Below are 27619 nucleotides of genomic sequence, written 5' to 3'. Positions count from 1 at the left end.
TATTGCTTTGAAATCTCCTTTTTTATTTTTATTTTTTTTCGCATTTTCTGTTTTCTTTACACATTTACATTTATATATATATATATAATTCTTCATATATATTCTGTTTTACTGTTCTTACTTTTGCCATACTTTTCTGATTTTGTTGATTTTTTTTTGCTTGTTTGCTTATGTAAGCATTTTGTTTAAAATTAATTTTACAAGTTACATTTACAGCTAAAAGGTTTTCTTTCGCTTTATTTTTTGTTTAAAGGTTTTTTATTGTTGTTTGTTTTAATCTTTTTTTGTTGTCTGCTTTCTCTATAAATATATTTTTTTTGTGGGGCTTTTCCTTTCATCTGTTTTCTTGTGTCTGTATATTTAATGATAATTTGCAATACTCCCGATTTGTTTTCAACTTAATTAACAAAGTTTTCTAAACATTAAGATTTAGTTAAGTTCGGCTTAAATTTCTAAAATGAAATCGTTTTGTTGTTTGCTGTTTTCCTTGTTTGTTTTTTTAGAATTAGACAAAAAAAAATATGTTCAATCGATTATTACTTGCCTACTTAAAAATGAAAGTTAAAAAAATAAGAAAATAATTTGTTAAGTGTTTTAAAGTTATTTAACCGAAAGAAAAGTATAATTTAAAGAACATAGAAGCTAATTTAACAGTAAGGGTTAATTCATTAATATTGTTTGTTATTTTTATACATTTTATTTTATGTTAGTAACAGAAATCGACTGACAAACACGGCGTGCGTAACTATTAAATTATTTTTTCTCTTTCAACGCAATTTACATTCAAACACATTTACACAGACGTCCCATACACATAAATATTTCTAGTTAATAGATTTAGATTTTTTATGATTATTTGCTTTGCTTTTCTCTTTTCGTGTAAAACGCTCAGGTGTGAAAATATTTTTTGATTTTCTGTCCCTTTTTGTAGAAAAAAATTGTAAAACAATAAAATTAAAAGGCCCCTTGACGAAAAATTAGAAGAAAAAAAAAACTCTAGACTGGACAGTCGCCACTAGTTCCTTAAAGTATTTACAAAATATATGGAAAATTTTACGCTATCTGTCCTGCTCGCTTTACTGTTAGTTCGTGTCGTGCACACAAATATATTTAGATGATATACAGTTTTACATTCACTGACCCGACGTACAAAACTTGCAAATATTCAAGGGGGTAGAAAGAGGCGACCTGCTCTTCCCTCTCTGTCTGCCCGCCATTATTGTTCAGAGATATTTTTGCTAATACTTTTATCAATCTTTTGCTTCCTTTCTAGATGTATATGTTCCATGTATGCCGACACATACACTCTGAAAAAAATGCTCGAAAATATAACATTCAGTTTGTGTAACTGTTTTCTTCCTTACACTGATACTCGCGTTTTCTATTTCTAAGCTATTTTCGTTATCTTTACCTATGCTTGTATATAAATATTTGTATAAGCTTTTTGTTTGGGTACATCGAATTTTGGGGCCTTGCTGTTCTGTATCTGTATCTGTATCTACTTGACTTTAAACAACTTTAAGGCAGGAGTTTAAATTGCAAGTGGGGGTTGGGTTGAGTTTTACGCGACGACTACTTTTTTATATGGTAATGTCTTACATGCGTGTCTTTCCAGAACAAGATCAAAATGAAAATTGTCTATAAGTTTGGGTTGGGTTATATGGGATAGGGGGAAGGGGAAAGGGGCGTGGCTTTTGTTAGCTTATTGCACTATTACACATTTTTGCTACGATGTTTTGTTTGCTTGCTACAATAATATCTAATTCAAGTGGGTATTACACAGACGCATCACTTTCTCGCCAGCTGCTTTCTTATATAGTTACTTTCTATTGGTTAAAGTTCTGTTTGCAACTACACACATACTTCACATACAAACACCCTAATTTAATGTAATTCTATTGATTTGATTTTTGCTTATTTTCTGTGTTTTTCTTATTTGTTTTGTTTTGCGGTTTTGCAGGGAGAAGAAAATTTCCAAAAGAAAATGTTCCTCGTTAAGTTGTTGGTCAAGAAAAAAGGACATATACGGGTTCTTGTTTTTTGCCACATCGATTTGGGAAATTCTGCTTTAGATCTCTAATTCATTATCCTCCTCCCCTACGTTAAAGGTTTTTTATGTTTCTATACATATAGAGACATTATATTTATAAAGCGTTACCCATTGGTGGTTTCTGTTACAACAGCGCATTTTGATTTTGTTTTTCTTTTCCTGTTTTACATTTAAGTGTGCTATTTTCTTGGTGTTTACTCTTCTTTTCTAGGCTTCACTATAAAGTAGTACAATTAGATATATAATATATGTGGTATATATGCATTTTGAAGGGCTGTGTGTGTGTGTGTGTGGTGATGTGATGCCGATTTTCTTGATTGATGTGGCTGGTTTTAGCTGTTGATCTTGAATGCTGGCACTGTTGATGCTGTTTCGTTAATTTTATTGGTCTTCTGTTGTTTGTTGTTGTTGTTTGTTGTTGTTGTTGGTGTTTGTATATTGCTGATGTTGCTGTTAGCTGTTCGCTGATAGCTTTTATCCCGCTTTGTCGCTATAAAATTATTTACTAAAAAATAATTTTCCTCTTCGTTTTTTGTTGTTTGTTGATTTGTTTGATTTTCAAAATCGATGCTACGTGTTGGGCGGAACTGTTCGATAGCTTTTGTATTTGTTTCACATAAAAATACAGCTTTGAACTCTTTCTGCTGGTTGGCTGCTGTTGTTGTTGTTGTTGTTGTTGTTTTTGTTTAATGTGTGCGAGAGTGTGAAAATACGCAATGTTTTGTTAGCTTGCTTCAAGACAAAAGAGTTTTTTAGAGAACCCTCTTCTAGTTGTTAATTTTTTATAAGGTGGGAGCCGTTGCACACAATTCAGTTGTTGTTGTTCTTGTTGTTGTTGTTTTCATTATTGTTGTAGGTGTTTGTTGTTGTTGTTGTTGTTGCTGCTTCTCGTTCGATTTTGTTGATTGATTCACTGCGCCGTTGTCCCAGCACTGAGCATCAGGAAATTGTAGTTGCGGTCCTTGTCGGTCGGATGGAAACCTGTCGAGGAATAACACGCTCTTTGATATTCGATTCGACTGAGAGATTTCACAATTACATAGCTAAATCCACTAACTGGCGATTCTGGTGATTCGACCCAGTTGACCTGGCTGTGCTAATGCATCTGCATCCATTGAATAATCGCTTTCAAGTCTCCCGCAAGTGCAGAAAGTATAGCTTGAAATGATCAACAACAGCTCAACATTCTGCAGTGGTCAACACACCAGAGAGCCAGTCGTTGGATTGGAGGACCTCTTCTTACCATTCGCCGGTCCGGCGCCAGCCGGCACAGCAGCGGCCACGATGGTGGCACCGCCGTTCAAGGCGGTGGCCGCACAACCGGCGCCGCCGTGAAACTTCAGGCCAACGTTGCGGGCGCCCACCAAGTGGGCGGTGGCCGTGGTGGGCGTGGCGATCTGCTGCTGTTGCGTGGGCGACGACGAGCTGGACGACGAGCTGGAGGATGAGGAGGACGAGGAGGAGGACGAGGAGGAGGACGACGACGACGACGACGAGGAGGACGACGACGAGGAGCCGCCGCCCATGAACGAGGCCGACGAGGAGACGCCGCTGGACGATGAGCTGGGCGACGGCGACGGAGTCGAGGGCGTCGGCGAGCCACGAGTGATGCTGGTGGCTCCGGGGGCAGAAGGACTTCCCGCCGGGCTGCCGCTGCCACTGCCGCTGCCGTTGTGGTGCAGCTGATGCTGGATGGCCGCTGCCGTCGGTGAGATTGCCATAACGCCTCCACCGCCGCCGCCGCCGCCGCCGCCGCCGTTCCTAATTGTCATGATGCCCATGGCCGGAGTCAGCGTGGTGGTGGCTCCTCCCGAGAGGCTGCTGGCCGCGCTGAGCTTGCTGCTGGCCGCGGTTGCTCCTGCAGCTGCTGGTGTGGCGTTTGTTTTGTTTATCACAGTTGTTAGCTGCTGGAGGGGCAAAAGACACGGGTTAGTCCCCTCAGCGACTGCTCTTCGGCGGACCTTCCTCCGGGGCTGCGCACTGAGTATCGCTGCTGCGCGAACTCAGTCAGCACCCCCATCGGATCGGTCCCATCTGACTGCTCAGACGACTTCTCCTCACCCCAGTGGCGCTTGCGCTTGCGCTTGCATTGCCTGCGTCGAACAGAATCGTGGTTCCGCTGCGACCACCGGCGGTCGTTGGGGGAGCAGCTGGTCCAGTTGGTCCAGCAGGTGCGGCTGGTGGGGCTGCGGTTGCCAGGCAGACGGCTGGAAAAGAGGGAGAGGGCGCGAGATTAGCGCATGCGAGTGCGGAAGTGCGGAGTGTCGCACCTTTGTCGGCCTGTGGAATGCTCTGCTGCTGCTGCTGCTGCTGCTGCTGGTCGGTGGGCGGCGTCTCCCTCCGCAGGCCCAGTCGCTTCAGGCGCTTCTGCAGCTCGATCTTCTGCTTCGCCAGCCGCTCGACCTCCGCCTCCTGCTCGCGGTCGCGCTGCGTGAGTTGCTGCAACAGAACCAACAGAATCGGTTGATTAATCACCATCATCCCATCGATGCATCACTGCACCCACTCCCGCTACGGAGCACTCGGCACCCTCGTACTTACCTTGACAAACTTGTGGGCCGTTTCGAGTATCGTCAAGTTGGAGGTCTTCTTGCGGTCCTCGTCCCGCATGGGCAGCTCCTTCTTCAGCAGGTCGTAGCACTCCTTCAGCTGGGCGCGCCGCTCCTTCTCCAGCTTGTTGTGCACCTCCCGCGTGCCCGCTCTGCAATGAAGATGGTTAAATTAAATTCAGGATTTGGGATCCCAGTGGGGAACTCACCCGTTGCTGTTGGAACTGGTGGTGCGCCTGCGGCCACCGTGTCCCGTGTGGTGGGCGCTCAGCAGGGAGCCCGCGGCCGGCGCCGAGGAGGCGATGCTCATGGCCCCCGGCAGCGCTCCCGATCCCGCTCCGCCAGCGGAGGAGGCGGCGGCGTCCACGGCCTCCGTCGGCACCCCGTAGACCAGGCTGCCCCTCACGAAGCTCAGGTGCTGCTGGAAGTTCAGGTGGCTCGCGGCGTGGTGGTGCTGGTGGTGGTGGTGCTGCTGCTCCTGCTGCTCCCTGGACGCTGAAACAGTATTGGAGAGTGAGTAGGAGCGGATCCGCGAGTTGCTGCTGTCCGCCTTCCGCGTGGACGTGGGCGGCGGAGTCAGGGAAATGTCCGCCGGCCGCAGGCTGCGGAACTGGTGGAGCGGCTGCTGCTGCTGCTGCTGCAGCTGCTGCTTCTGAAGGTTCTGCACCAGCTTATTGATCGTCGCCTCGTGGCTGAGGCCCAGGAGCAGCGAGGCGCTGGGGGCGGGGTTCGTTGGCGTGGGCGTGGAGGTGGAGGTGGACGTGGGATAGACCCGCTTGGCTTCCGACACGATCAGAAACTTGGGCGGCACCTCCGCGATGGGACCCAGCTTGTGCTTGGCGGGATGGGACGCGGCTTCTGGCGCCGCATCAGCTGCAGCTGCGGCAGTTGCAGTTGCAGTTGCAGTTGCAGTTGCAGTTGCAGTTGCAGTTGCCACTGTTGCGGGAGTTGCAGTGCTGGTCGCCGCTGCCGTCGCCAGCAGCATGAAGGCGGAGGGGGCGGGCGGGGGCGTGCTAACTGAGTGTGTGTTTGTGGGGGAGGTGGTGCCGTTCGCTACTGAGTTCCCCATCAACGTGGTTGTTGTTGCTGCTGCTGCTGCTGCTGCCGCTCTGCCCGCCGCAGTGAGTTGCTGTTGCTGCAGGGGGTGGCTCTTGCCGCCGTTCGCCAGGGAACTACCACCCTCTAGAGTGGCAAAAATCAAAGAAGAAAAAGAAAGAACAAAAAAAGAATGTAAGAAGGCGAATCAAATTATTAGGGAAAAAGCACAGGGGCGCAGAAAATGATAGGAAACAAAAACTTGAAATGGGATGAATGTAGCACGAATGAGGTAAAAAAATTCTCTTTTTTTCTAACCTAAAATATGAATATGAATGTAGCACGAATAAGGAAAAATAAATGGGCTTTTTCCTAACCTAAAATCAAAAGGTTATGTAATTTTTCGATACTTTTGAACATTAAATCATGCGAAACTGATGATCTTCGATCTAATTCCGACATAAAACAATGCTCTCTAATGAATGAACTTATTTCAAAGCGTACAAATGACAGAAAAATGGGATGTACTAAGCTACTATGGTAAATAAAGACTGGGGCTGAAATCAGAGCGCAGGGGGCGGAAAGAAAGACAAAGGCGGCGCTTGATGAATGCAAATTAGTTCGGGTTAATACAGGAGACAACAACACAGGCCAGCAGCAACGAAGCCAACAGTCAACCATCAACAGTCAACAATCAACAGCCAACAATCGGTGGGCGACGAAGGTCCTTGGTGGGTTAATTATATATGATAAAGTGCGGGTATGATTTAGCGATGACTTAGTTAGGCACACATGAAAAATCCATATCCAATCGTCGGTCGCATTTATTATGCATCATAAGCGGTTTTGGTCACTCTATTTTCTCTGGAATATGCGATCGGTGGTTCATGATGGGTAGTTTTTGGTGGTATTATTGTAAGTATTGTAAGTAAGCCGTTGGCACGTGCCCCTGTTGGCGGACCAAAAACCACAAAGCCAGATCGAATGTTCAACTCGAACGGAAAATATAGGAAGTATCTCAAATAATAAACGCTTGAATAACAATTCAAGCACATATTTTCTGGTGATCATGAATATCTGTATCTTTCATCCTTTGAAGTATTCGAAATACTATTCAAGGCATGCAGCGTTCCACCCATAATCGTGATTGCACTTTATTTGCAATTGTTTATCCTCTTTTTAAGCATTAATTAATGTTTTACAGTATTTTCTACCACCCCCCGCCGCTCTTCCTCACTATCTCGCTATCTCCACCCGTTTCCCTGCACATGGATTCCCCCTTTTAACCCCGTTTTCCAGATTACCGAATACCCACATCGCAATGCCACGTGACGAAAGCACACGTGGCTGCAGCAGCAACATCGGTTGCACACTCCCACTTCGCAACCCACGCCATTACACACACATGCACACTTCGGTTTCATGAACACGGAGTTGTTGAGCACTCAATCTCGTTTTATCGATTTTTAAGTACTGATAAGGTTTAGATGCTCATTAAATACAAAATAAAATAACCGATTACTATTTAATTATGTTTCATATAAGTATTTTTTAGTAAGAACTTCCAATAAAAATATATCTGTAATGTCAAATTATGTTTTTTTTCGGCCATTGACATCGATGTTGCTGCCGCAGAGCAACATGTTGCTGCCGTGCTTGATGCTGCTCCGTAGACTGTGCAAAGCCCTTACATTTTCCAGTAAGTCAGCAATAAGTAGATTTTGCCGCTTGAGAAATCGACTAGAAGAGTCTTCGAAAATTTGCACTTAAGAGATAATGTAAATCGGATAAAAATATTAACATTTTTTTATTAAAATTTTTATAATTCGTAAATGAATATCGACTTATAAAGACCAAAAGCTACCTATTTATATTGCAAGCCTTTCGGCGTTGGCAAACCCGTTTTAAAATACTTTAATATTTTTGTATCTTTTTATAGAAACAAGTTGCTTTCAGTTACTAGCTAAATTAATTCGCCATTTAGTATTGTAAGCTATGGGAATCCCTTCAACATAAAAAAAAATAGTACATATACCATAAATACATATTTGTATTTACAACATTTTTACCAAAATTAAAATTAAAACATATATTTTAGGGTTTTTATAGGCCTTGAGGACTTCTGATTTTGGAAACTTTCTCTAAGTAAAAAATTTTTTTATATACATAATTGGAACACAAAAAACCGGAAGAAAGAAAAACAAAAACCAGGAAGACCGAAGACGGAAAGACAACCTAAAGCTGGAACAAGACAGGAGACGACGAGAAAGAGAGCTGAAAAACAAAAGAGACAGCTGTCCAAACATTACATATGCAGCACCAAAAGCAAAAACAAAAACGATATAAAATTTGTAAGTATGAAAAAAACAAACATTAAACATAAAGGCCAAAATGAAAAGCCAAATAGTAATATAACATCGGCATGGAAAAAGGCAGGCCGAAAACAAAAACAACAATAACAAAAATGCGTACAAAGTTCATTGACTTTGTTTTACACCAGCATCAAAGAGAGCTCGAAAACAGAAAAGTAAAGATATTGATTTAAGAGAAAAGACAACGAAGAGCATAGACTCTTTATTATTGTAGGCTATGACTAATTTGTGCCTCACAAAGAGCGCAAAAGAGAGAGCCACCACAACATGACGTGACCCCAAACAACAACAACAGCAACAAGTACAAGCGTACGTGCGAAAAAATACGAACGGAGCGCATGACAAAAGCGAAATAAACAACACAAAAAAAAAGAACTGCAAAAAAATCGAAAAAGCTGCCAAGATGAACAACAAAAAATCAACACATGTTGACAAAAAGCGAAAAATCCAAAAAACCGAAATGAGTACAGCAAAAGGCCAACGAAAACAGTATACAAAATACAAAACAGTAAAGCCCTTTAAACAAAACTAGTTTTAATAAGTATTAAATAAAAATTGTATATTAAATATTATTCATAAACTCTTCTTTCTTTCTTTTAATCAGGACACAACTAGGTACTCCGGTGAGTCTGATTTTTACCAAGTTTAAATAAATTTTAAGTTAAATTAAAAATTTAACTTAAATTAAAAGTAAAAAAAATTACTTTTTAAAACAATGAGGTTAAAATTTCTTTTTAAAATTTGATTTTTTATATTTATACTGTGACTTTGACGTTGCAAATTTTTTATCCAATAGTCAAGGCAACAAAAAACAAGGCAACCACAGAAAGAGAAGCAAAAACAAAAACGCAGCATGACAATTTAGCACATGCCAATTGGGCAGCGACGCCAGCGGCGACTGCGAAGCAAACAGCGCGCTAAAAATATAACAGTACCTGCTGCTTGCCACGCTTGCAACCTGTGCCAAAAAGAGAACGGAAGAGCGGGGGAGTGGGAGATTGGAAGACAAAGAGAGCGCTGTATTGTTGTTTCTTTTGGGGGTTTACTATATTGAATTTATTTTTTTCTTTCATTGGTACAGTGCGCGCCCACGCAAAATGCAGTCGACGTCGGCGTCGCAAACAAGGTCAAAGCAAGTTTAAATGCAGCAAAAACAAATGGGGAAAAACAGCAATCGTTTCGTCTTCGGAGAGGCAAGAGAAGTGCCTGAGCTTCAATCATAAACATTTATTATTGTACCCTTTATTGTTTCTATAAATTATTGTATGTTTATATGTATCCTAATTGTTTAACAAGGGTTATCGCCCACAATCACCCACAGCTAAACCTTCCTGTTCTAATCAATCAAGTTCAGAACAGGGCGACGTTATCTCTAATACTTTTATCACACACATAGGCGACAAATATGCTAAATATATGATTTCCAGGCTTAAGAGTGAAGAAAGCTAGTTACGCAAGGTAAATATGTTTCAGGCCAGTTTAAAATAATTCAGATGGAACATGGTTATTGTATATTATTGTGCTGCTTTTTATTTTCGAAAAGCTTTTAGCCTGACAGGAGACGACAACAGTTAACAGCTGAGCAGCTTGCGCACAGCAGAGGTCAGTCAAGTAGCAACAGCTTTTCGTGGCACTTAAAACATGGAATGACATGAAGATGGGTGGATGGATATAAATGGTAAGTAAAATTGGTTTTATGTTCAAGACGTAGACAAGTTACGTTCGCTGGAAAACGCCAGAATCAGGATTCAATTGGATAGAAAACTCGGACTTGTGATCTCGGGTCGGGGAGGTCATAAATGGGAAGATGAGTTTAATTCGGAGGAGCTTACCCGATATAATAGGGCGACCTTCTCTTTGCCCGTTGGCGACTGCGCTCCCAACTGCGTTGAACTCGTAATCATGCCACGCAGCTAATTGACTACGCGGGCTGCTGTGCCCGTTGCCGCTGCTCAGCCCATTCCCGTTCTCGCTCGCACTGACGGTAACGCTTGCGTTCGCGTTCACGGTACCGATGCCGATGCCGACGCCGACGCCGACGCTCCCGTTGCCGTTGCCGTTTCCGTTCGTGTACGGCGGCGTTGCAATGATGCCGTTACTGCTACTACTGTTATTCCTATTATGCTGGCTGCTGTTGTTGTTGATAATGGAGAAGTGGCTCTTGGCCGTCTGCGGGGGCTTCTCGTCGAGATATGCAGCCGCCCGGATGAGCGCCATAATGCCATCTTTCCCTGACATGGCATACACAATCAGCGGACTCCCTCGCTCGCACACAGACACACTCACAGTTGGCAAGGACGAACACGTAACACCGAACAAATATGCTTAAAAAAGGGGGCACTCGTACGATAACGCGAAATGGGGCAAGTACACGCGAGAGATCAGGACAGACCCAGATTTTAACCGCGACACGTTAACATTTATTGTGAAAATCCTTGTTGAACTTCTTTGACACTATGACGTTGATCAAATCAAAATTAATTCAATTCAAGCTATTGTTTTTTGCTGTTGAAAACGATTGTTGAAGTTAATTTAAAACAGTGTTGGTTCAGTTTCTGGTTCTTGGAGTTATTTGTTATTGAATGCCGTCTTTTTCTTTTATTTTTGATTGTGAAGGATGTTCAATTCTCCTTTAGGTTGTTTGTGAGTTAATATTGCTTTTATTGTTTTGGTTTTTCGGTGGTTCTTGCTTGCTGTTACTATTTTATATATGTATGGTTGCAGTATTTATTTCGGGGATCACTATTTGTTTAGACTGGAATGAGATAATAAATGGGTTTTTTGCTATTAATTTTTCGAGTTTGGATATATTGAAACATGATTATAAAATATCTAAGAAATAAATATCTAATCCTTCCTTTTTAAACTTCTAACACTTCTTGCTCGCTAAAAAAAAAAAAAAGAGAAAAAGCGCGTGCGCGCAGGCTGTGCTTCCCCTTGCCCTGCCCCCTCTCTCTTTACCCGTCCTTTCCCCTCATGCCCTTATTTTTCCTTTCCATCTGTCGTCAGCTGCTGGTTCTTCATGTGTGCGCTCTGGTGTTGTAAGGGCATTCAACTGAGCGGCGAAAATATTAAGAGAAAATAATGTTGCATTTTCTTTCTTGTTGTTGTCATAATTTATGGAAAAGGTCAAGGGTCGAGCGCCAGAAAGAGACGCCTATAGGGATTGCAGCCGGCCTTATTGCAGCTGCTCTCTTTCGTTTCTTATACTCTCCCCGAAGGGTGAAATTAATCGGAGAGAGCTTTGCGGTTCAACCTAGAGTCCATTGAAAGGCACTACCTTGACATTAAACACGTTCCCGCTACTATCATCATTAAAGAGGTATTACTTGTTCAGGGTCAGCGAGTAATATAATACAAGAATTGAACATTACAAAGTACAATCTCGAGCAAAGATATTGTTAACAAACTGTTATTTTTTGGGTTTCAAAAACGGTTGTTTTCTGAAGATGCTATTGGTTACATAGGATATTTTCTGAATTGCAAAATAAATTGATTGGGTTAATAACTTGTTAAAGAATACAGACGTTCTTGTTAAAATGGATCCGTTCTCTTTCCCCCCGCAATTGACTTGTTTTACGGGGGAATTGTTCATTGAGATGTGTAAGAGCAATGAGCCAAAAACAATAGCGCTTGGAAGGACGAAGTTGCAATATAGGAGGAAACCACTGCGGCGCGTTGCCGGTTTTGGGTAATTTCAAATCAAAATCCTTTTGAATGACACTACTAGCGAGATAAAATAAATGCAAGTGACTGAGGCACCTACGCAACCTCACAATCCATCAAAAACTTTAAGGAACACGAGAATTCAATTCAAAAAAATATATGTACATATTTGCAAATATCGTACGGAAAACAGAAATCGACCCAAAAAGGAACCGAAAATAAGCCGAAGCGAGTGGGCCATGGAGAGAAATTCCACCCCAAGGGTCGCCTTTCAAGGACCCAGGGTCGTCATCATATTTCTCAAAGTATCCGTAAGGGTCGCCAGAGTTTTGCTTGCCAACTTTCTTGGCCAGCGTGTGAAAGAAACCAAAGAACGACAGCTCCACACAAAACCAATAAACACTAACAAAAGTTGAGATTATTATTCCTTTAATCACCGAAAAATTCGGTTTTTTGCTTTCAATAAAATCTTAGGCGAATGTTAGAACATTTAGGGAAACCTTCACAGCACAAAATCGAAAAAGGACTCGAAAATGGGTTGCTGCACAGACGACATACTGATCACAATTAAACAATCGACTGAATCTTAAAAGTCGAAATTTAAAAATCAAACAGGTAGCAAAAGTTTAAATTTATGAGGCTGATTTGATCTTTTGAGATTGAGTAATATAAAGATCTGAATTCTGAGATCCTAATGAAATTTAATCCTGTCGTAGATAAATCACTTAATACATGCATAGCATTCCTCGCTGGCATAAATAATAATAATAAGGCATACTATTTATGTGAAAAAAAACACAGGAAAAAAACAAAAAAAGCAAAAAATAATAAACCCAAAAAGCATTACAGCATATTTTTTCTTTGTGAATTTTAAAGCTCTCTTTTGCCATTTTCATACGTTTTCTCTTTACCGCTCTCTTCTACATTTGACGCACTTTCTTTCTTTGCATTTCCTTTCTGTTGTTGGTTTTTGTTGTGTTTTTGTGGCTTATTTTAAAATGAAGAGTGATGAAGCGTGCAAGAAAATAAAAAAAATCCTTTATGCCCGTTTAAAAATAGCTCAAAATGAGATAGAAAATTCGCCAGTGCGTGAATTTATACATTTTTTTGTTGAAATTTTTAAATCCTAATTTTTGTTTGTTTTTAACGTTTGTAGATTTCAAAACTATTATCAATGTACAAAGTAATAAGTTATTAATTCGCAGAATTCTGTGTAATATTTTTTAAAGTCATTATGATTTTGTTTATTCATTTTAATTTAGGATGTACCAAAGCAAACACATTCACACATACAAACGCATCACTCAAAAAGTTTGTATAAAAAGCTGACGAAGTAGCACTATCAACGATATAACATATATGTTTTTTTAATTTGTTGTTTCCACCTACTTTTTTAATTTTAGCGACGCACTCTAAGAAACTTTAAAGAAAAAAAAAACAATTGCCTTTAAACTTGGTTGCCTTATTTTCGTATAAATAATAATTTGTTAAGCTTTTTTCAACTGACGCAACTTTCAAAGTGTGACGTCTGTGGCGACGGCGACTGCGACAGCGACGCGCACGCTACGGCTAAAAAACGTTAAATGAGGGGAACGCCAAGCGCTTGGACAAAGGCTATGGCAGCAGAGGGAGCGCAGTGCAGACAGTAAGAGCTGCCCCCACAAAAGAGAACGGCAAAGAGAGCCGTAATTATCGACTGCGCTTGTGTGTGGGCGAATGGCGTGGCTAGCGGGACAGCAGAAAAAAGCACGCGCTCCACTGTGAAATTGTTCTTGTTTTTGTTATGTTTTTGTGCATGGCAGATGGCATGGAGAAAACAAGAAAAAAAAATAACAAAAGAAAACCCCACCCTCTCTCTCACTCGCTTAAGAAAAAAGGGCACATGCTAAAAACAAAGCCAAAGCAAAACAACATAAAAAGCTAAAGAACGGCTATATTAACAAAAAAAAATCACCTAAACAAAACAAAGAAAACAGTACATATGTATTTGCACAATAAGTACATTACACGAAGGGAAAATCGATATTATAATAATGCAAATTAAAAATAAAGGAATAATTGGGAGAAAAATTAGATACCCAGAGCACTTTTATAAAACCGAAAAAAAAAAACCCAAATTAACTTATACAGTATACATAGCCACAAAATGAGTGCAAATAAATTAAAATAAAATGCATCGAACACAAAATTAATGCAATATATAGTGAAGCGAATTCGAGCTTTGAAAATATAAATAGCATCTTAATAGAGAGACACATAGTAAAAAAAATCACTTTAAAATATAAATGCAGAGCAAACAATATCAGCACAATAACAAAGCAAACATATACATATGTACGTCAAAAATAAGATACACGAAAATTAGCTGCAAAGCCAATGAAAAAACAATACGACTCGCAGAAAACTCTTCGTTTGCACTTTACACCGAGAAATTTTGCTTGCTATTTACCGTTAGAATTATTACGCACTCTGCTACTGCTCCATCTTATATTTCTTTTGTTTCAGCTTTTTCGTTTTGTAGTTGCACTTAAACGTAAAAAAATATATCCGCGTTGTATTTTAATTTTACTAGTTTTCTATTTGAGCTGTTTCGGTTTTTTTTGTGTTTTTGGTTTTCCTTAGTCCCGTTCCTCGTTTCTGGTTCTTGTGATCCTAAACCCCGAATGCAATGACAGAAGCAAAGTAAATGCGGCCGCTCAATTTTAACTTCAACTTTGCAAGTCCGACTGCGCTGCCTCTGCCTCTGCCGCAGTCGCTGCTCGAGCCGCAGTCGTAGCATTCGCCAAACGCACACACGAGTGCAACCAGAAGAGAGCGAAGAGGGAAACCGTGAGAGAGAAAGGCGCAAGAGAGGGACAAAAAAAAAGAGGCGAGAGAAGAGCGCACGTGACGCGTATGCAAAAACAGCAGCGACCAAGATATTACGGCACTGTTTAAAATAAGATACAAAGACTCAATTCGTTCGTTAGGGATTGCAGAAGATGCGGTTTGCACCAATTTTATAATTATTTAATGTGTAACACTTCAAAAAGGTATAACTAAAATATTTGTCACTATTTTAGCGACCACAATTGTCGGCCAGCACGCCTGTTTGGATGTCAGAATGTAGGTGTTGTTGTTTTGTTTGTCCGTTTGTTGCTGTTGCCTTTTCTTGCGCGTGTGCATAGCGAAACACGAAAAAAATAACAATAATAACAACAGCATGTAAATGTCGGTTTATCGGGTGGACCAGAAACAACCAACTGAAATATTTTTCTACTTTAATATAAATTGTATTCACTATTTGAATAGAATATGTACATAATTTCATACATATGCATTAAAATCACAAAAAGGATCACCTTAAGATGCTGCACAAGTTCTCTTCTTTTTTTCGCTCTCCGGGGCTCGACATTCTCTTTTGTATTTTCGTTGTGACTCTCGTTCGCATTTTGCCGCTGTTGCTGCGTCATTGTTTCGTCTACGGAAACTTTTCCGCTCTTTTCTACCGCCTCCTCTTCACACCCTTTTTCCTTGGCCGCCCCCTTCGCCCGTTTGACCAAGCCACAGCATCTATCTCGGTCGCAGTCGGCGTCGCTGTCACTGTTTATGCACTGTTTCATGCTCATGTACAGTGTTCCTTGGCTAAATGGGAAGCATTTAGCACCCACTACTTTCAAGTAAGACATGGAGCACTACGAAAAAACGTTTAATGTAAGCCTAATGGTCGGTGCACCCCGCCCTGTCCCTTTCAAAGGTGTCATTCATTTTAAAGCCCGTGTACATACATACATTTGTAGCTCGGAAGATCTACTGTAGTTTTGCTGGACTCCAAATTGTTTGCTCGGTCATGCTGCTGCCGTGTCTGTTGGGGCTTTTGTTATTGTTATAATGCGTCGACGTCGGCAATTTCGAAACGTGCTGGCATTTGTGTGGAACGGAACTTGTTTTGATATGCATGGCCAGCTTTCTGCCCAAAAAACCTGGCCCCCGGGCAAAAGTTGCAGCGTGCTTCAACAGCAACATCGTCGCGCACAGCAGCAACATCGCCCCAACAAATTGTTTGTTTTCATAATTTTTTCGTTTTGCCTTCTGTAAGAAGCTGTCAAGAGTGAGGCGAAGAGGGTGGCGTGGCAAGGGGGCGGCGGAGTGGGCGGGGCAGCAACACTGTTGCAGGCGCACCAGCAGCAACAACAACACCATTGGCCGAGGGTTCATTGTACTTTTTTGGGTCTCTGCGTTTGGCTCCACTCCCTTTTCCTCCTGCACTTCCCCTTTTATCACCTCCTCTTTATCATGTGAGATTTGTTCTGTCTGTTCTGCGCGCTCTCATTTCTAGGTCAAAACTTACAATGTGGAAATTAATGTTCATGGTAGCCTCGGGATTATGAACACTTCCGATTTTAACTTGAATTTCCAAACCCCGTTTGAAATAAATTATAATAATTGCAATCCAAAATTAAATTATGGATTATAAAATCACTATCATTATTATAATGAATAATACATAATAGTTCTTTAATACTGGATTATCAGTTTGTTTGTCATAGTGTGTGTTCCCCTATATTTAGGAAACAAGACCCACATGGAAACCATTCTGCAAGCCCACAGAACTAAAACCCTAGAACCCACAACTACCATAAAGCCACAACACAACCTTCCATTCAGAAGACACGCCGCACTGCAAGCCTCGCGGATCGCCTGGTAAGACTAAGCAAGGAACGGGGATAATGAGCTTCTATAAGAATATTTTTATATTTTGTTTTAACTTATATAATTAAAAATATAAAACTCAATACTTGTTTTAATTACATGCTTTTTCTCCTTTTATTCCTCTTTCCAAGAGGGCTGTCGATAAGGAAGTACACAGATATGTACGTACATACGTACGCACGTCTCAAGAATAAATGAATGAATGAGGAGAAGTAAGGCCTCGATAAAGTGAATCAGATAGAAAAGAAGACGAACTAAAACACACGCCTTGATTTTTTCCTACTGTTTCTGATACCTTCAACTGGCCTTACTTGGATTAGGAAAAGAAAAGGTCCTAAAACTAGTTTACTTGCTGTGGAATTCTCCTCACCCAACCTGTAATTCTTCGGCCTCTTGTTTCGTCCTTCTGGTGTTTCTTGTTTTCTTCAGAAGCTACGAAGACGCCGATGAAGAGAAAGGATGAAGCAGGATGTCCAGGGGGGCCTAAGTAATAATAAGGGGCATGTGCAATGCGCAAAAGGAAAGAGTTCAAAGTGCATGACGGCCCAAACGGAAATCAAGTCCAAAGAGGAAGATGAAAGGGGAGACGGGATAAACTGTAATTGGAGTTCGATACATACACAAGCGCACCAGTGCAGAGAAACAACAGAGAAAACAGCGTGGGCGTTTGAAAATAAGGGAGAGGGAAGGGGCGCCAAGAGAGAGGGAGCTTGCTGAAAACCGGGTGAGCGGAGCAAACGCCAAAGAGACCCAAACAGGATGACTGAAATGAGAGAGAGCGGCAATTAGGGAAAATGCGACGCAAAAAACAAGGCGCAGGTGCGATTCCAGGATGCTAGGGCGACGGTGTGTGAGTGCGCAGACAGAGGAAGATTGCGTAGAAGCTGGATAACCACATTGAAAGTCCATACAAATAGCATAATAAAGAAAACACTAAAAAGCTCATATTAAATTGTGGAGTCTCTCTATTCGCAAATAAAAATAATAATAATAAACCTTCGAGGACCTGCTAACTGCCACCTCGCCGCAATGCCAAAAATAATGTAAAACTTCATTGTATTCCCTTGGATCATTACCGGTTAAATGGATTTTTAATTTACTAAAAAGAAAAATGGGTTGCTATTTTCAAATCAAACTTAAAAGGGTATCAGCAAGAGAGGAATAAGCAGAGCCAACAAGCGGCAAATGGAAAAAACCGGAAGACAAATGGTCAAAAGCGACGGCGCAGAAAGAAGAGGGCAACTTTGGAAGAGAAATACCGGGCTTAACAATAACAGTGCAACAATTTGTTGCGGCAACATGTTGATACAAAGTAGCGGAGAGCGACTGAGGACGAGAGAGAGAGAGAGAGAGAGAGAGACAGTGAAGAAGAGAGCGACGGAAAACTGGCTTGGGCAAGGAGCCCGGCTCATGACTTCTACAGGACTTTTCCTTCAACTTTCCAACCCCTTAAACATTTCAACGGCTCTGCCCAAATAATGCAGAGGCAATGCATAGCCAATTCTACACTTTTTGTAATTATTTTGGATTTTTTTGTTTATGATTTGTTGTGTCATCTCAATTGCTTCCACGTTTTTAGCACATCTTTAAATTACTTCATAGTCAGTCCTGTCTCCCTTAGCCATTGCAATTAAGGAACGCATTATAAAAACCCATCTATTTGCATTTCCCGCCTGAGCCAAGGGCTAATTAGTTGGCTTCGGAACACGGTGAATCCGAAGAAGAGAAACATGATGGTGCAACGTAACTGGCAACCACACTTGTTTGTGGGTGAAGGCTCAAGTGTGGTCAAAGGGCAATTAGGGATATGGCGAGTCGAGATGAGCTCATCCGAAGATAACAAGGTGGCCGAGCTCATATTAAAGCGAATTTATTTCATTAAGAGCAATAAGTTGAAAACTCTTAGCATAATATCGGAAAGCCCTTAAAAGAAAAAACAAATACTTATGCGTACTGTATCGATGGGCCAAGACAAACAAATTCCTCTTCAAGGAATGTTTGTTTTGCCTTCAGGTAGCGCAAATTTGAACCTAAAGTGGCGAATCAAACGCGCGGTTGCACAACGTGGCGTATGCGTAACGTAACCCATCCTCTGTCTTTTATTTCCTTTCTCGAATCGCCCTTTTGTGCTGGGACCACCAAGTAAATGCAGGCAATACGAGTGCCAGGTTACGATGCAAGTGTTCCAACTTATGGCATTCCACAGAATTTCAATTAAAAATAAAAAACAAAAGTAAGCAAAACGAGGGAGAGCCATCATGTGTCTGACTAGTTCCCCTGGTTTCATTTTTGGGAGCTGAAACGCAGAACGTAGGCGGGTAGAACTAGTAAGAGCACGTGAAATATTTACAAGTGTAAGCAAACACAAAAAACAGGAGTAACCAAACCCTTTTGATAACCCTAAAGGCGACAGTTGGCTTCAAGAGTTAACCCTTCACTACAGAAAAATACGGGAAATGAAATTTAAATTGAAGAAGCCAAAAAAGGCATTTACCAAAAACGGAAGCCCTGCAGATGCCGAAAACCTTTTCAAGGGGAAATCGGGAGGGGCATTAACGAACGTCAAAGGGTTAAAAATCAATCAGAAGTGAGAAGTTCGCAGAATTGTCGATTTAATCTTAAAGATACTTTAAATAAGATAAGATTTTTTTGAGTATTGCAATTCGCGATAAAGGTATTGAGAATCAGGGTTTATATTCGTTTATGTAGTGTCATTTTTGGCCCGGATTATTTTCGAGATTTTTGCTTTCAATTGTTCCTGCGATGAGACTTCAATTGAATGGAATGAATATCGCATGAACTTGACAGGTCAACTTGTGCGCCATCTCTCTCTCCCCTAAAGCAGCCCTCTCGCTCTCGCTGCACAAGTGTGTGTGAATGCAGTTTTTAGACTATATATAGCCGCTTGATTGACGGACCGACTGACTGATTGCCAGCCACTAAGCCCTGACTCTGACTCTCCCTACTTTGATTATATGGGTTTGCCCCATCATCAATGTCTGCTTGTTGTTGTTGTTGTTGTCGGTACTATGCGGGCCCACGGCACAGTGGGTGGGGTTTTTGAAACGTCTTCAAGGGTTAAAAAGTTCGATCAGGTATAACCCGAAAGGATAATCTTAAAAGAAGATAAAGGACAGTACAGTGAATGCTAGTTCCCGTTGTACTACCCACAAAACTTTGTATGGCGTACCCTATGGACTTAACATTTGATCGTGACATTGCGTTTCTGATCCACTGTGCCAGGCGTATTTAGTATTGTACTTGCTGTTTTGTTGTTATTTCGTTTACCATTTACATCGCACACACACAACTAAACACTGGCGAATGCAATCAGCTTGTGAGCTTGTGTGTGTTTGCACATGTTTGTTGCACATAGAGAGAGGCGGCGAAGCACCGAGAACCGAAGAGAAATGAGGAGGCAAGAAAATGCAACTTTTATGCCACTTTTCATGCATAATTTTTGTTTCGTTTTCTGCTCATTCTGCTTTCTGCAGCGTCCCTGCATGTGTGCCAGCCCCCCCGCCTTAATTTGAGTCCGACTTTTAACATTGAAAACGAACGTTGACATAAATGCAATCAGCACGCGCTCAAAGGCGAAGCAGACACACCAAGTTGAGAAGAGCTCGGCTAGAGATAGGGAAATAGAGAATGGGTGGAATGGGAGGGAGGGGAAACCGCCACAACTTAGCATGGTTTCATTTTCATTTTCGGGTCTCCACGTCATCGCAACGCTTTTTATTTACATATTCATATGTATGTATATATGTACATACATGTGTATGCATGCACTTACCCAAACTCAATATTAATCGGACCATCACCACTTTGACCACCAACTACTAACCAATTAGAACCATGTGAATAAGATTCTGGAGAAGATATTCAATCTTTCTTGACTTTATTGCGAGTGTAAATAGCCAACATCGCAAGAATATACATACATAATTTCTGATGCAGTTTTCATGCTGACCTTCTTCGTTTTTTGACTTTTTGAACCACTTATTCGGGTTCTGTGTCTGTTGCTATTTTTTTCGTAGTCTGCATGCATAAATCAATCATGCCGAGTGTTTGCGCATTCACAGCAAAAAAGAAAAAACACTTAAATATGTATATACATATGTATGTATGTATGCACGTATACAACCCCTCCCACTGTTCCTTCCGGGAACCCCCTTATTCCGCCCCAAGGTCCACTCTCCCCCCTTTGCACTCCAACCCCAATGACACGAGTGTTCGAGTGTAAAGTGCAGCGCCCCTTTTGGTTGGCCAAGTGAACCGATGTTTGATGTCGAGGATGATGGGTTCTGGTAACGCTGACACGTTCGGAAGGATTGCATCCACGTTGGGTCTTCCTTAGGAAGGATTCCGGTCGAGCGAACATTTGCCATCGTTATTTAGATACCTTCAATGTTTATACTTATCGCAGGACAAAAGGGCTCTCTTTTTGCCCCGGTTGTTATACCCTTGCTTTAGCGTGACGTGAACAAACACTTTTCCCGCTGCTTCAGTTGTTCTTGTTGGTTTTGTTGTCATCAACGTATCAGAGTATCTGCGTTGTAATCAGGGTGCCGCACTCTAATTAGCAGCTAACAAATTTCTAAAGTGGCAAAAAAAGAGGGGTTGGAAAAGAGGCTTAGAAAAGAGGGGAGGGTAAGAGGGTGGCGCTTTTTGCTGCTTTAAACTTTTCACATTCTCGGCTGCTGCTTCTTCTTGCCGAGCACATGATACGGCAGGGTAAGCGCAAAGTACATACATACATACATATACATATAAGTTTTATCAGACCATTTAAAAACTGTTCGAATTAGCAATTCAGAAAGAAGATGTCTAAATGTGAAAAAGGAATATAAATATGTATATTAATACAATTTCGTAAGATTGTTTACGATTATACGTATGTATGTTAATTCCAGAAGAAGAGCATCGGTAAACTTCTCTTTACAATTCTTTTGTGTTGTTCCAATCAGAATGCACTGGATTTCAGCTCCAGCTGATCCACGAAAACACACAAGCAAAACAAAGGCAAACAACAAAATGCAAACACTTATCAGGCAAAAAGTAAGACAGATAAAGATAAAGGCAATAAAAGAGAGAGCGGTAAAAGTGAATAAGGGCGTATTCTTCGTCTACTTCAGCTTCTTCTACTTTGTCTTCCTCTTTTGGCTCTTCCTATTTATGTTCTGTTTTTTTTTGTCTGTTTTACAGACGAAGCATAACCAGTAAATGTGAATTAAATTTTGATGCTGATTGTTCTTGCTGATAGGAAAAGGGGAAAGACACCCTTTTGAAAGCTATGTATTTCCTCATTTTCTCTCCCTGAGGGCCAAGAAAAACAAATATTACAGACGTAAAAACAAAGACGGTAAACAAGAACTAGGAATAAACACAAATGGCATAACTCTTTAATAAGCAGCATCAGCATGAGATGCACCCTTTCCAAAAATAACAACAATTAGTTATCGAAAACTACATATGTATGTAAGGATAGCGTAAACTCGGCTTTTAGGCAGCTGGTCTCTGAGATACACATATTTACATATGTATGTGTGTAAACCGAAGGGTGGTTGGGGCTTGGACTTACCGCAAGGACACTGGGGGGCCACTAAAGTGCCAAGTAATTGGAATTTGGCACGTTTAACCAGTTTGCCACTTCACTGAGGGCTTTTTTTTGTTTTGCTTTCGATTCTTTCGGCAGCCCTTCAGTCTGTTTGGATGCAAGGACTTATGTACATACATATTTACAAATATGGGAAACCTAAACTGGATATTACATACACGTATGTACATATGTACATATGCGCGGTACAAGGAAGGAAAAGTGATAAGCAAATAATGTCAAAACAAGCAACATTTTAGAGTAGAAAAGCGGAATAACCAAGGAACGGGTGACATTGACAATACTCACGCGAAAAATGAACTGAGAAGCAAGGAAAAACAAACTTAATAAAACCATTGGCTGTGTCTCTCTCTTTCTTCTCTGTATTTTGTGGCTCTGCTTTCTTCCTTTCTTCACCTTTTGTTATTTTTTACTCCCACAGCATTACAAATTACGTATACGTCACGCTGGCACTGCAGACCGATATTTATTTCCTATTTTGTGTTTTTTATTTTTAATGTTGCCAACACATACATATGTACATTTATATATAAAAGCTTTTTTAAAACTAAATTAGTATTTAATGATTTCTAACAACAAGAAGTGCATATAAAGTTCTTTTAATAGTTCTTGGGATTATTATTATCATTCAGAATAAAAATATGTAGACGCTAAAAAATATTATATTTTGAGGGGATAATTATTTTTGTTTGCGTTTTATAATTTAGTCTGGGGAGCAAGAATAGTATGAAACGGAAATTGTCATAAAAAGCAAAGCAAACATTTTCTGAAGTTACAAACCAAAGCTTAGTCTTCTTTTTCTCTGCAATGGCTTCCTTGCTCTGTATTTCACTCTCTCTCTCTCTCTTTCTCTCTACGTCTTCTTAACAACCGCCCGCTGCCACCCACACACAGACACTGTTAATTACAGAGCCTTTGCTTTGATTATGACAGCGGTCGAAAAAGAAGGATTGGAAAAAACGAAGACGAACGTCGAAGAATTCTGGGATTCCCCTTCCTATTTAATATTTAAATCAGAAAAATATTCAAAAAATTTGTTTTCAATATTTCTAGTCAGTCACGGAGCCCCTTCTCAAAATTCTTCACAGTTTTGTAGCACATTCGACAGTCTTTGCAAGTCATTTTACTTTATATAATTCATACCCAATAAAGGGTATTTTAAACTTTCACAGCACCAAATCATTTTATATGGTGAATACATATGTATCTCAGCATGATTCACCTGCGGAAAACCGAAGAAGCGCATTCAAATTGTACACGTAGCTGCACACACTCACTCACACATAGACGCAGCCTCTCTTGCGCCAACTCACTAGCTTACACCAAGTGCAATCATGTGCATGCATTTATGACCTACAATAATAAGCAGCAGGCAATGACTGTGAGTGTGAACGAGATGGCCATACCGCACAGTGAAGAGAGAGCCCCACGAGTGGGTGGTTTAAGAGTGAAGTGTGTGTTCGCGTTATCGCTGCGTTGTCTTTACCGCTATTTCGTTTTTTGCCTCTATCACGAGACACAAAAACAAGAGAGCGAACGTTTGTATTTACTGTTTGCGTTTGTATTCGCGTGTGTGCATTTTTGGGTGTTGTCGTTGCAGGCGCAAAATGCAAATGTGGATCGCTCTTGCTGATTTATATAAAATTTACCAAGTTCTCCGTTCTATTTATTTGTTTAGCTTTTTTATTATCTACATATGATAAAAAGCAGCAGCGGTGTGCAATTTTTATTTTGTTTGTTTTTCGTCGAGCTAGACTTTCTCTTTTAACGCTCTCTTCAAATTTCGGCTATCAATGTTTTCTCTTTTGCCTTCTCTTTTGGTAGCTCACGTGTCAGCTTCAGTTTGTTTGTCTTTTCTTGTGCCACAACCAAAAAGCTGCCACGCAAACGGCTCTCTCTGATCTCTCTTATTCTGCCGCTCACCTTTTCATTCGCACTGTAATTGTTTTTACGAACAGCCGGTTTCCTCTCTCTCACTCATCTTTTTCTTTTTTTTATGTTCAATGACTTGGTTGACGTGTTTACTGGTTCGCCTTTTGTTTTTGTCTTCGTTGGCGTTTCTTTCTTTTTTTGTTTTTGCTTTGCGGGCGCACGTTGCCTTGTTATTGTTGTCGCTGATGTCAGATACTAAACATACTCACACATACACACACACAAAAATGGTCTTGGAGACATGTGCAATGTACACAATAATTGCTCTCTCTTCGCTCTTTTCGTCAACGAACAATGAACGACAACAAACAGCAACAACAAGTTAATGAAAATAGTTGTATAACAAAAAAAATGGGGATAAATATGTTTACAATGTTTGTTTGAATCGAGAAACACAGAAATAAAAAAATATAAAAATTACAATGTAGCAGTCACAAACATAAATTGAAAGGAAATAAAAATATAGAAAGAAAGAAAATGTTGACATTGAATATGTGACAAAAATAATTAATTTTAATTTTTGACCATTTTCTATTTTGGTATTAAATGTGAGAAAAATCCATGTACATATATGTACATACATAGGTGTATACATATGTGTGTAATTTTATGTTTTCTATACTTTTTGCATTTATGCAATAAAGTAAAAGAAAATCTAAATTTTCATAAATATCTTTTAAATTTGCTAGTGGATTTGTACACATTATGGTATTATTATTTTTTTTTTTGACGATACTCGCACTTTGTCAGTTTGGACCGGTGATTATTAGTCACTTGTTAGCTTATCAGCCTTTTGCCTCGCCTTACTTTTGTGTTAGGGCCAGCCAAAACCCCTCTGACCCCCTATATTTCCCCCATTTTTCTCTTAAGGAGCGAACAACAAGTGCCATTTAGTCTGTGACTGTCACAAGTGACTAATTCCCCCTTTTTCCCGAAGACTCATAAAATTAAACTCTGTTACAACGCCTCTGTTAGCACAGACTGCGACGCTGGCTTCGCTGACGTCACCCGAAAAAAGACACATGATGAAATTGCAGCGGTAACCGATGTAAAAATGTATTAGAAAAATGCAACTATTTACATATTTTTAATTCATTAAAACTACCTCAAAATACTTACTGAGAAAGTAACTAGTCCTTGTAGTAATATCTTATAAAATTTATAAGGGGTCTTCTAATGCAGGAACAAAAGCGTTAACATATCGAACAAATTGAAAACGAATTATGTACATATTTTGGCAGTAACCAATTTAATGTGCATATAAAGGTTATTGTATTCATATACAATATGGTTTAATTTTAGTATGTATATTAAAGTGTTTTGTTTAATTTTGATTTTTTGGTTTCTTTGCTAGTTTCAGTTTTTATTTTATATTGTGGGAAAAATATTTTTTCGATAATAGAGGCGTGAATGCTGCCAAAAGTAAAAATATAACAATATTTGTCAAAAAAAATATGAACTGCGGTCCATCCCCATCAGCAACTAAAAGTAAATACATAATCTAATATTTATTTCGAATTTTTCCCAATAAATTCCCAATAAATAGCAAAATCTCATTCTTTATTTGTTTTTATTCTTGAAAAACAAATTCGCTCTTGTTTTTTTGCTGCTTATTTTGCACTGCAGGCGTCGCAGTGACTTTTCACGTCTTATAGAAATTTCAAGGTCATGCGCTCATGCGAATTTTTTGCACTCTGTTTTGCCTTTATTTTGTTTGTGAGTGTGCGAATTTTTTTCCTGACAAAATAAGAAACAAAAAAGGTAATTTAAAGGGGGAGGGAGGTCGGTGATAAAGTTGAGCGACCCTCCTTAGCAACACGTGTGGTCTGCTCTCTCTTTCTAGTTATCTAGCGGGCTCTCTCTCTTTTGACTGCAAATGTGTGTAAGAAGTATTGCATATATTGCAATACATACATATATTGCAAAAGCTAGAAATACAACATTTAATTATTTCTTTTAAGGATCATCCCACAGTATCATTTTTAAGCTTTGCTTTGAATATAAAATTAAAATAGGAAATGTAAGAATATCTACATATGTACATATATGTATCATACAACATAAAGACATATCTTATACTAATATGTTTTAAGTAAATAATAAAAAAATAATGCAAAAATACAAAAAAAATATGTGCTAAAATTCAATCTGCACCATAATTAGATAATTTATACATATTTTCACACAACCCTTTTAGATTGCTTTCTCCACTAATTGTTTAATTTTCAGAATTAATATTCTGATCTATTGTGTTGGTAAGTTAGTCTCATTCTTCTCTTGATTATTATTAGTTAGGTGACCTTGAACAAGTTTACTAACATTTCTTTATTTTTTGTTCGATTTTCGTTTCTTGCTTTTTTTGAACGATTATTTGGCAATATGCAATTTTGTTATTGGCTGTTTTTGTGGCCCCCGTCAACGCCTCCCCCGCTCATTCCCTCTCTTTCTCGCTGACGCAAATTAGAAACGAAACAGAGGAACTTCATTAAATCGAACCCCGTTCAACTGTTTGAATTTTAAAAACTTTTATCTTTTATAATTCAACTAGATTATATTAATTTTTCTATTTTATTTAACTTGCTAATCAAAGGAGTCTTTCTTATATACTTTTAGGAGAGCTTTACTTACGGAGGTTTCACAGTACTCTTCACATATTTCAAGGTAATGGTCAAGGCGAAATTTAAGCAAACTTGAAGGCTAAATGCGAAAAATATAGAAACCCAAAGAAGAGGAGGAACGAAGAGAAATTGCGTCTAGTTTGAGTGTTGGTACAATTTTGTGATAATTATTATTTTTTTTTTTTCATTTCTCTTTTGAAGCTTTTTTGGTTTGTTTACGCCTCCGCAGCAAGGAGCGATAGAGAGAGTACAAGAGATTAAAAAAATCTTGCGAAGAGATAAAGGTGTGTTGAACTTTAGCAAAAGTACATTTAATAAATTATATTTATTTTTTTTGTTTTAAGCTAGTCGTTGATTTGCTTACGGTTTTTTTTTTGTATGTGTGTTTTTATGACCTTTTTATATTGTTTTTGCGACGCTTTCAAAACAAACAAAAGCGCTCTCTTGCCCTCTTTTCTGCTCTCTTTGAAATCCTCTCAGAGTTTTTGCACGTGTATGCAGTGGGTTCTCGATTTCCTTACAACACGTAAGCTTATGCGAAAGAGAGACAAAATTCACAGAACACTTACAAGTAAATCCACAGAAATAAATTAAGGAAAATATAAAAAATTTAACTATCCCGTTTAATTTTTCGCAACTGTCCCTGACTTTGTTTTTACCTTGGCTTAATAATAATTGGGTATTAAAAAAGACGCTTGTTCCCGTCTTGCGGAGTATTTTTCCGGAAAAAAATATAGTTTTTTATTTACCGGCCTTATGTTTTGCGTTTATTTTCACTTAATTTGTCTTTTTTCTTTTTATTATTTCTTATTATCTCATTCGAAAAAAAATTTATAAAATAGTTGACAATTCGTGTGGCAATTTGTTGTTGTTTTTGCAGCTAACAGTGTTGTTGGGTTCTTTAGCTAAATCGTTAATTCTTACTAAAAAATCCAGTCTTTCCCCCAAATTCGCATTACTGCCTAAATGTTTTTCCTCCAGCAAGACATTGGTTGGAAACTCGGATTGGTAAAACATTGGTTTAAGGCTCGGATAAGACATAACAACATTTTCGAATTTGCAGTTTTCCTGATGCTACAATATACGTT

At 39.7% G+C, this 27619-nt stretch overlaps 1 protein-coding gene across 10 annotated transcripts; it reads right to left on the bottom strand.

Annotated features, from left to right (window-relative positions):
- Window positions 1-13: 13 nt before the first annotated feature.
- LOC108097231 (pneumococcal serine-rich repeat protein) lies at window positions 14-27323 on the bottom strand. Of its 10 annotated transcripts, none has more exons than XM_017199397.2 (8): window positions 27281-27323; window positions 9839-10761; window positions 4809-5781; window positions 4592-4751; window positions 4321-4489; window positions 4112-4257; window positions 3294-3957; window positions 14-3031 (listed from the first exon to the last, which is right to left on the bottom strand). In XM_017199397.2, the coding sequence occupies exons 2-8, from the start codon at window positions 10242-10244 to the stop codon at window positions 2961-2963; spliced, it is 2589 nt and encodes an 862-aa protein (XP_017054886.1). In that variant the 5' UTR covers window positions 10245-10761; window positions 27281-27323; the 3' UTR covers window positions 14-2960. The 10 variants fall into 10 exon arrangements, with proteins under 10 accessions (XP_017054886.1, XP_017054884.1, XP_017054881.1 ...); XM_017199395.2 differs by having other exon boundaries at window positions 27191-27294; XM_017199392.2 differs by lacking the exon at window positions 27281-27323 and adding an exon at window positions 14122-14364.
- Window positions 27324-27619: the final 296 nt, after the last annotated feature.

Source organism: Drosophila ficusphila, unplaced genomic scaffold (assembly GCF_018152265.1).
Source record: "Drosophila ficusphila isolate 14025-0441.05 unplaced genomic scaffold, ASM1815226v1 contig_198, whole genome shotgun sequence".
In the NCBI taxonomy this organism is placed as follows: domain Eukaryota; kingdom Metazoa; phylum Arthropoda; class Insecta; order Diptera; family Drosophilidae; genus Drosophila; species Drosophila ficusphila.
Note: the sequence above shows the minus strand (reverse complement) of the source record. Positions and strands in the feature narration are given on the sequence as shown.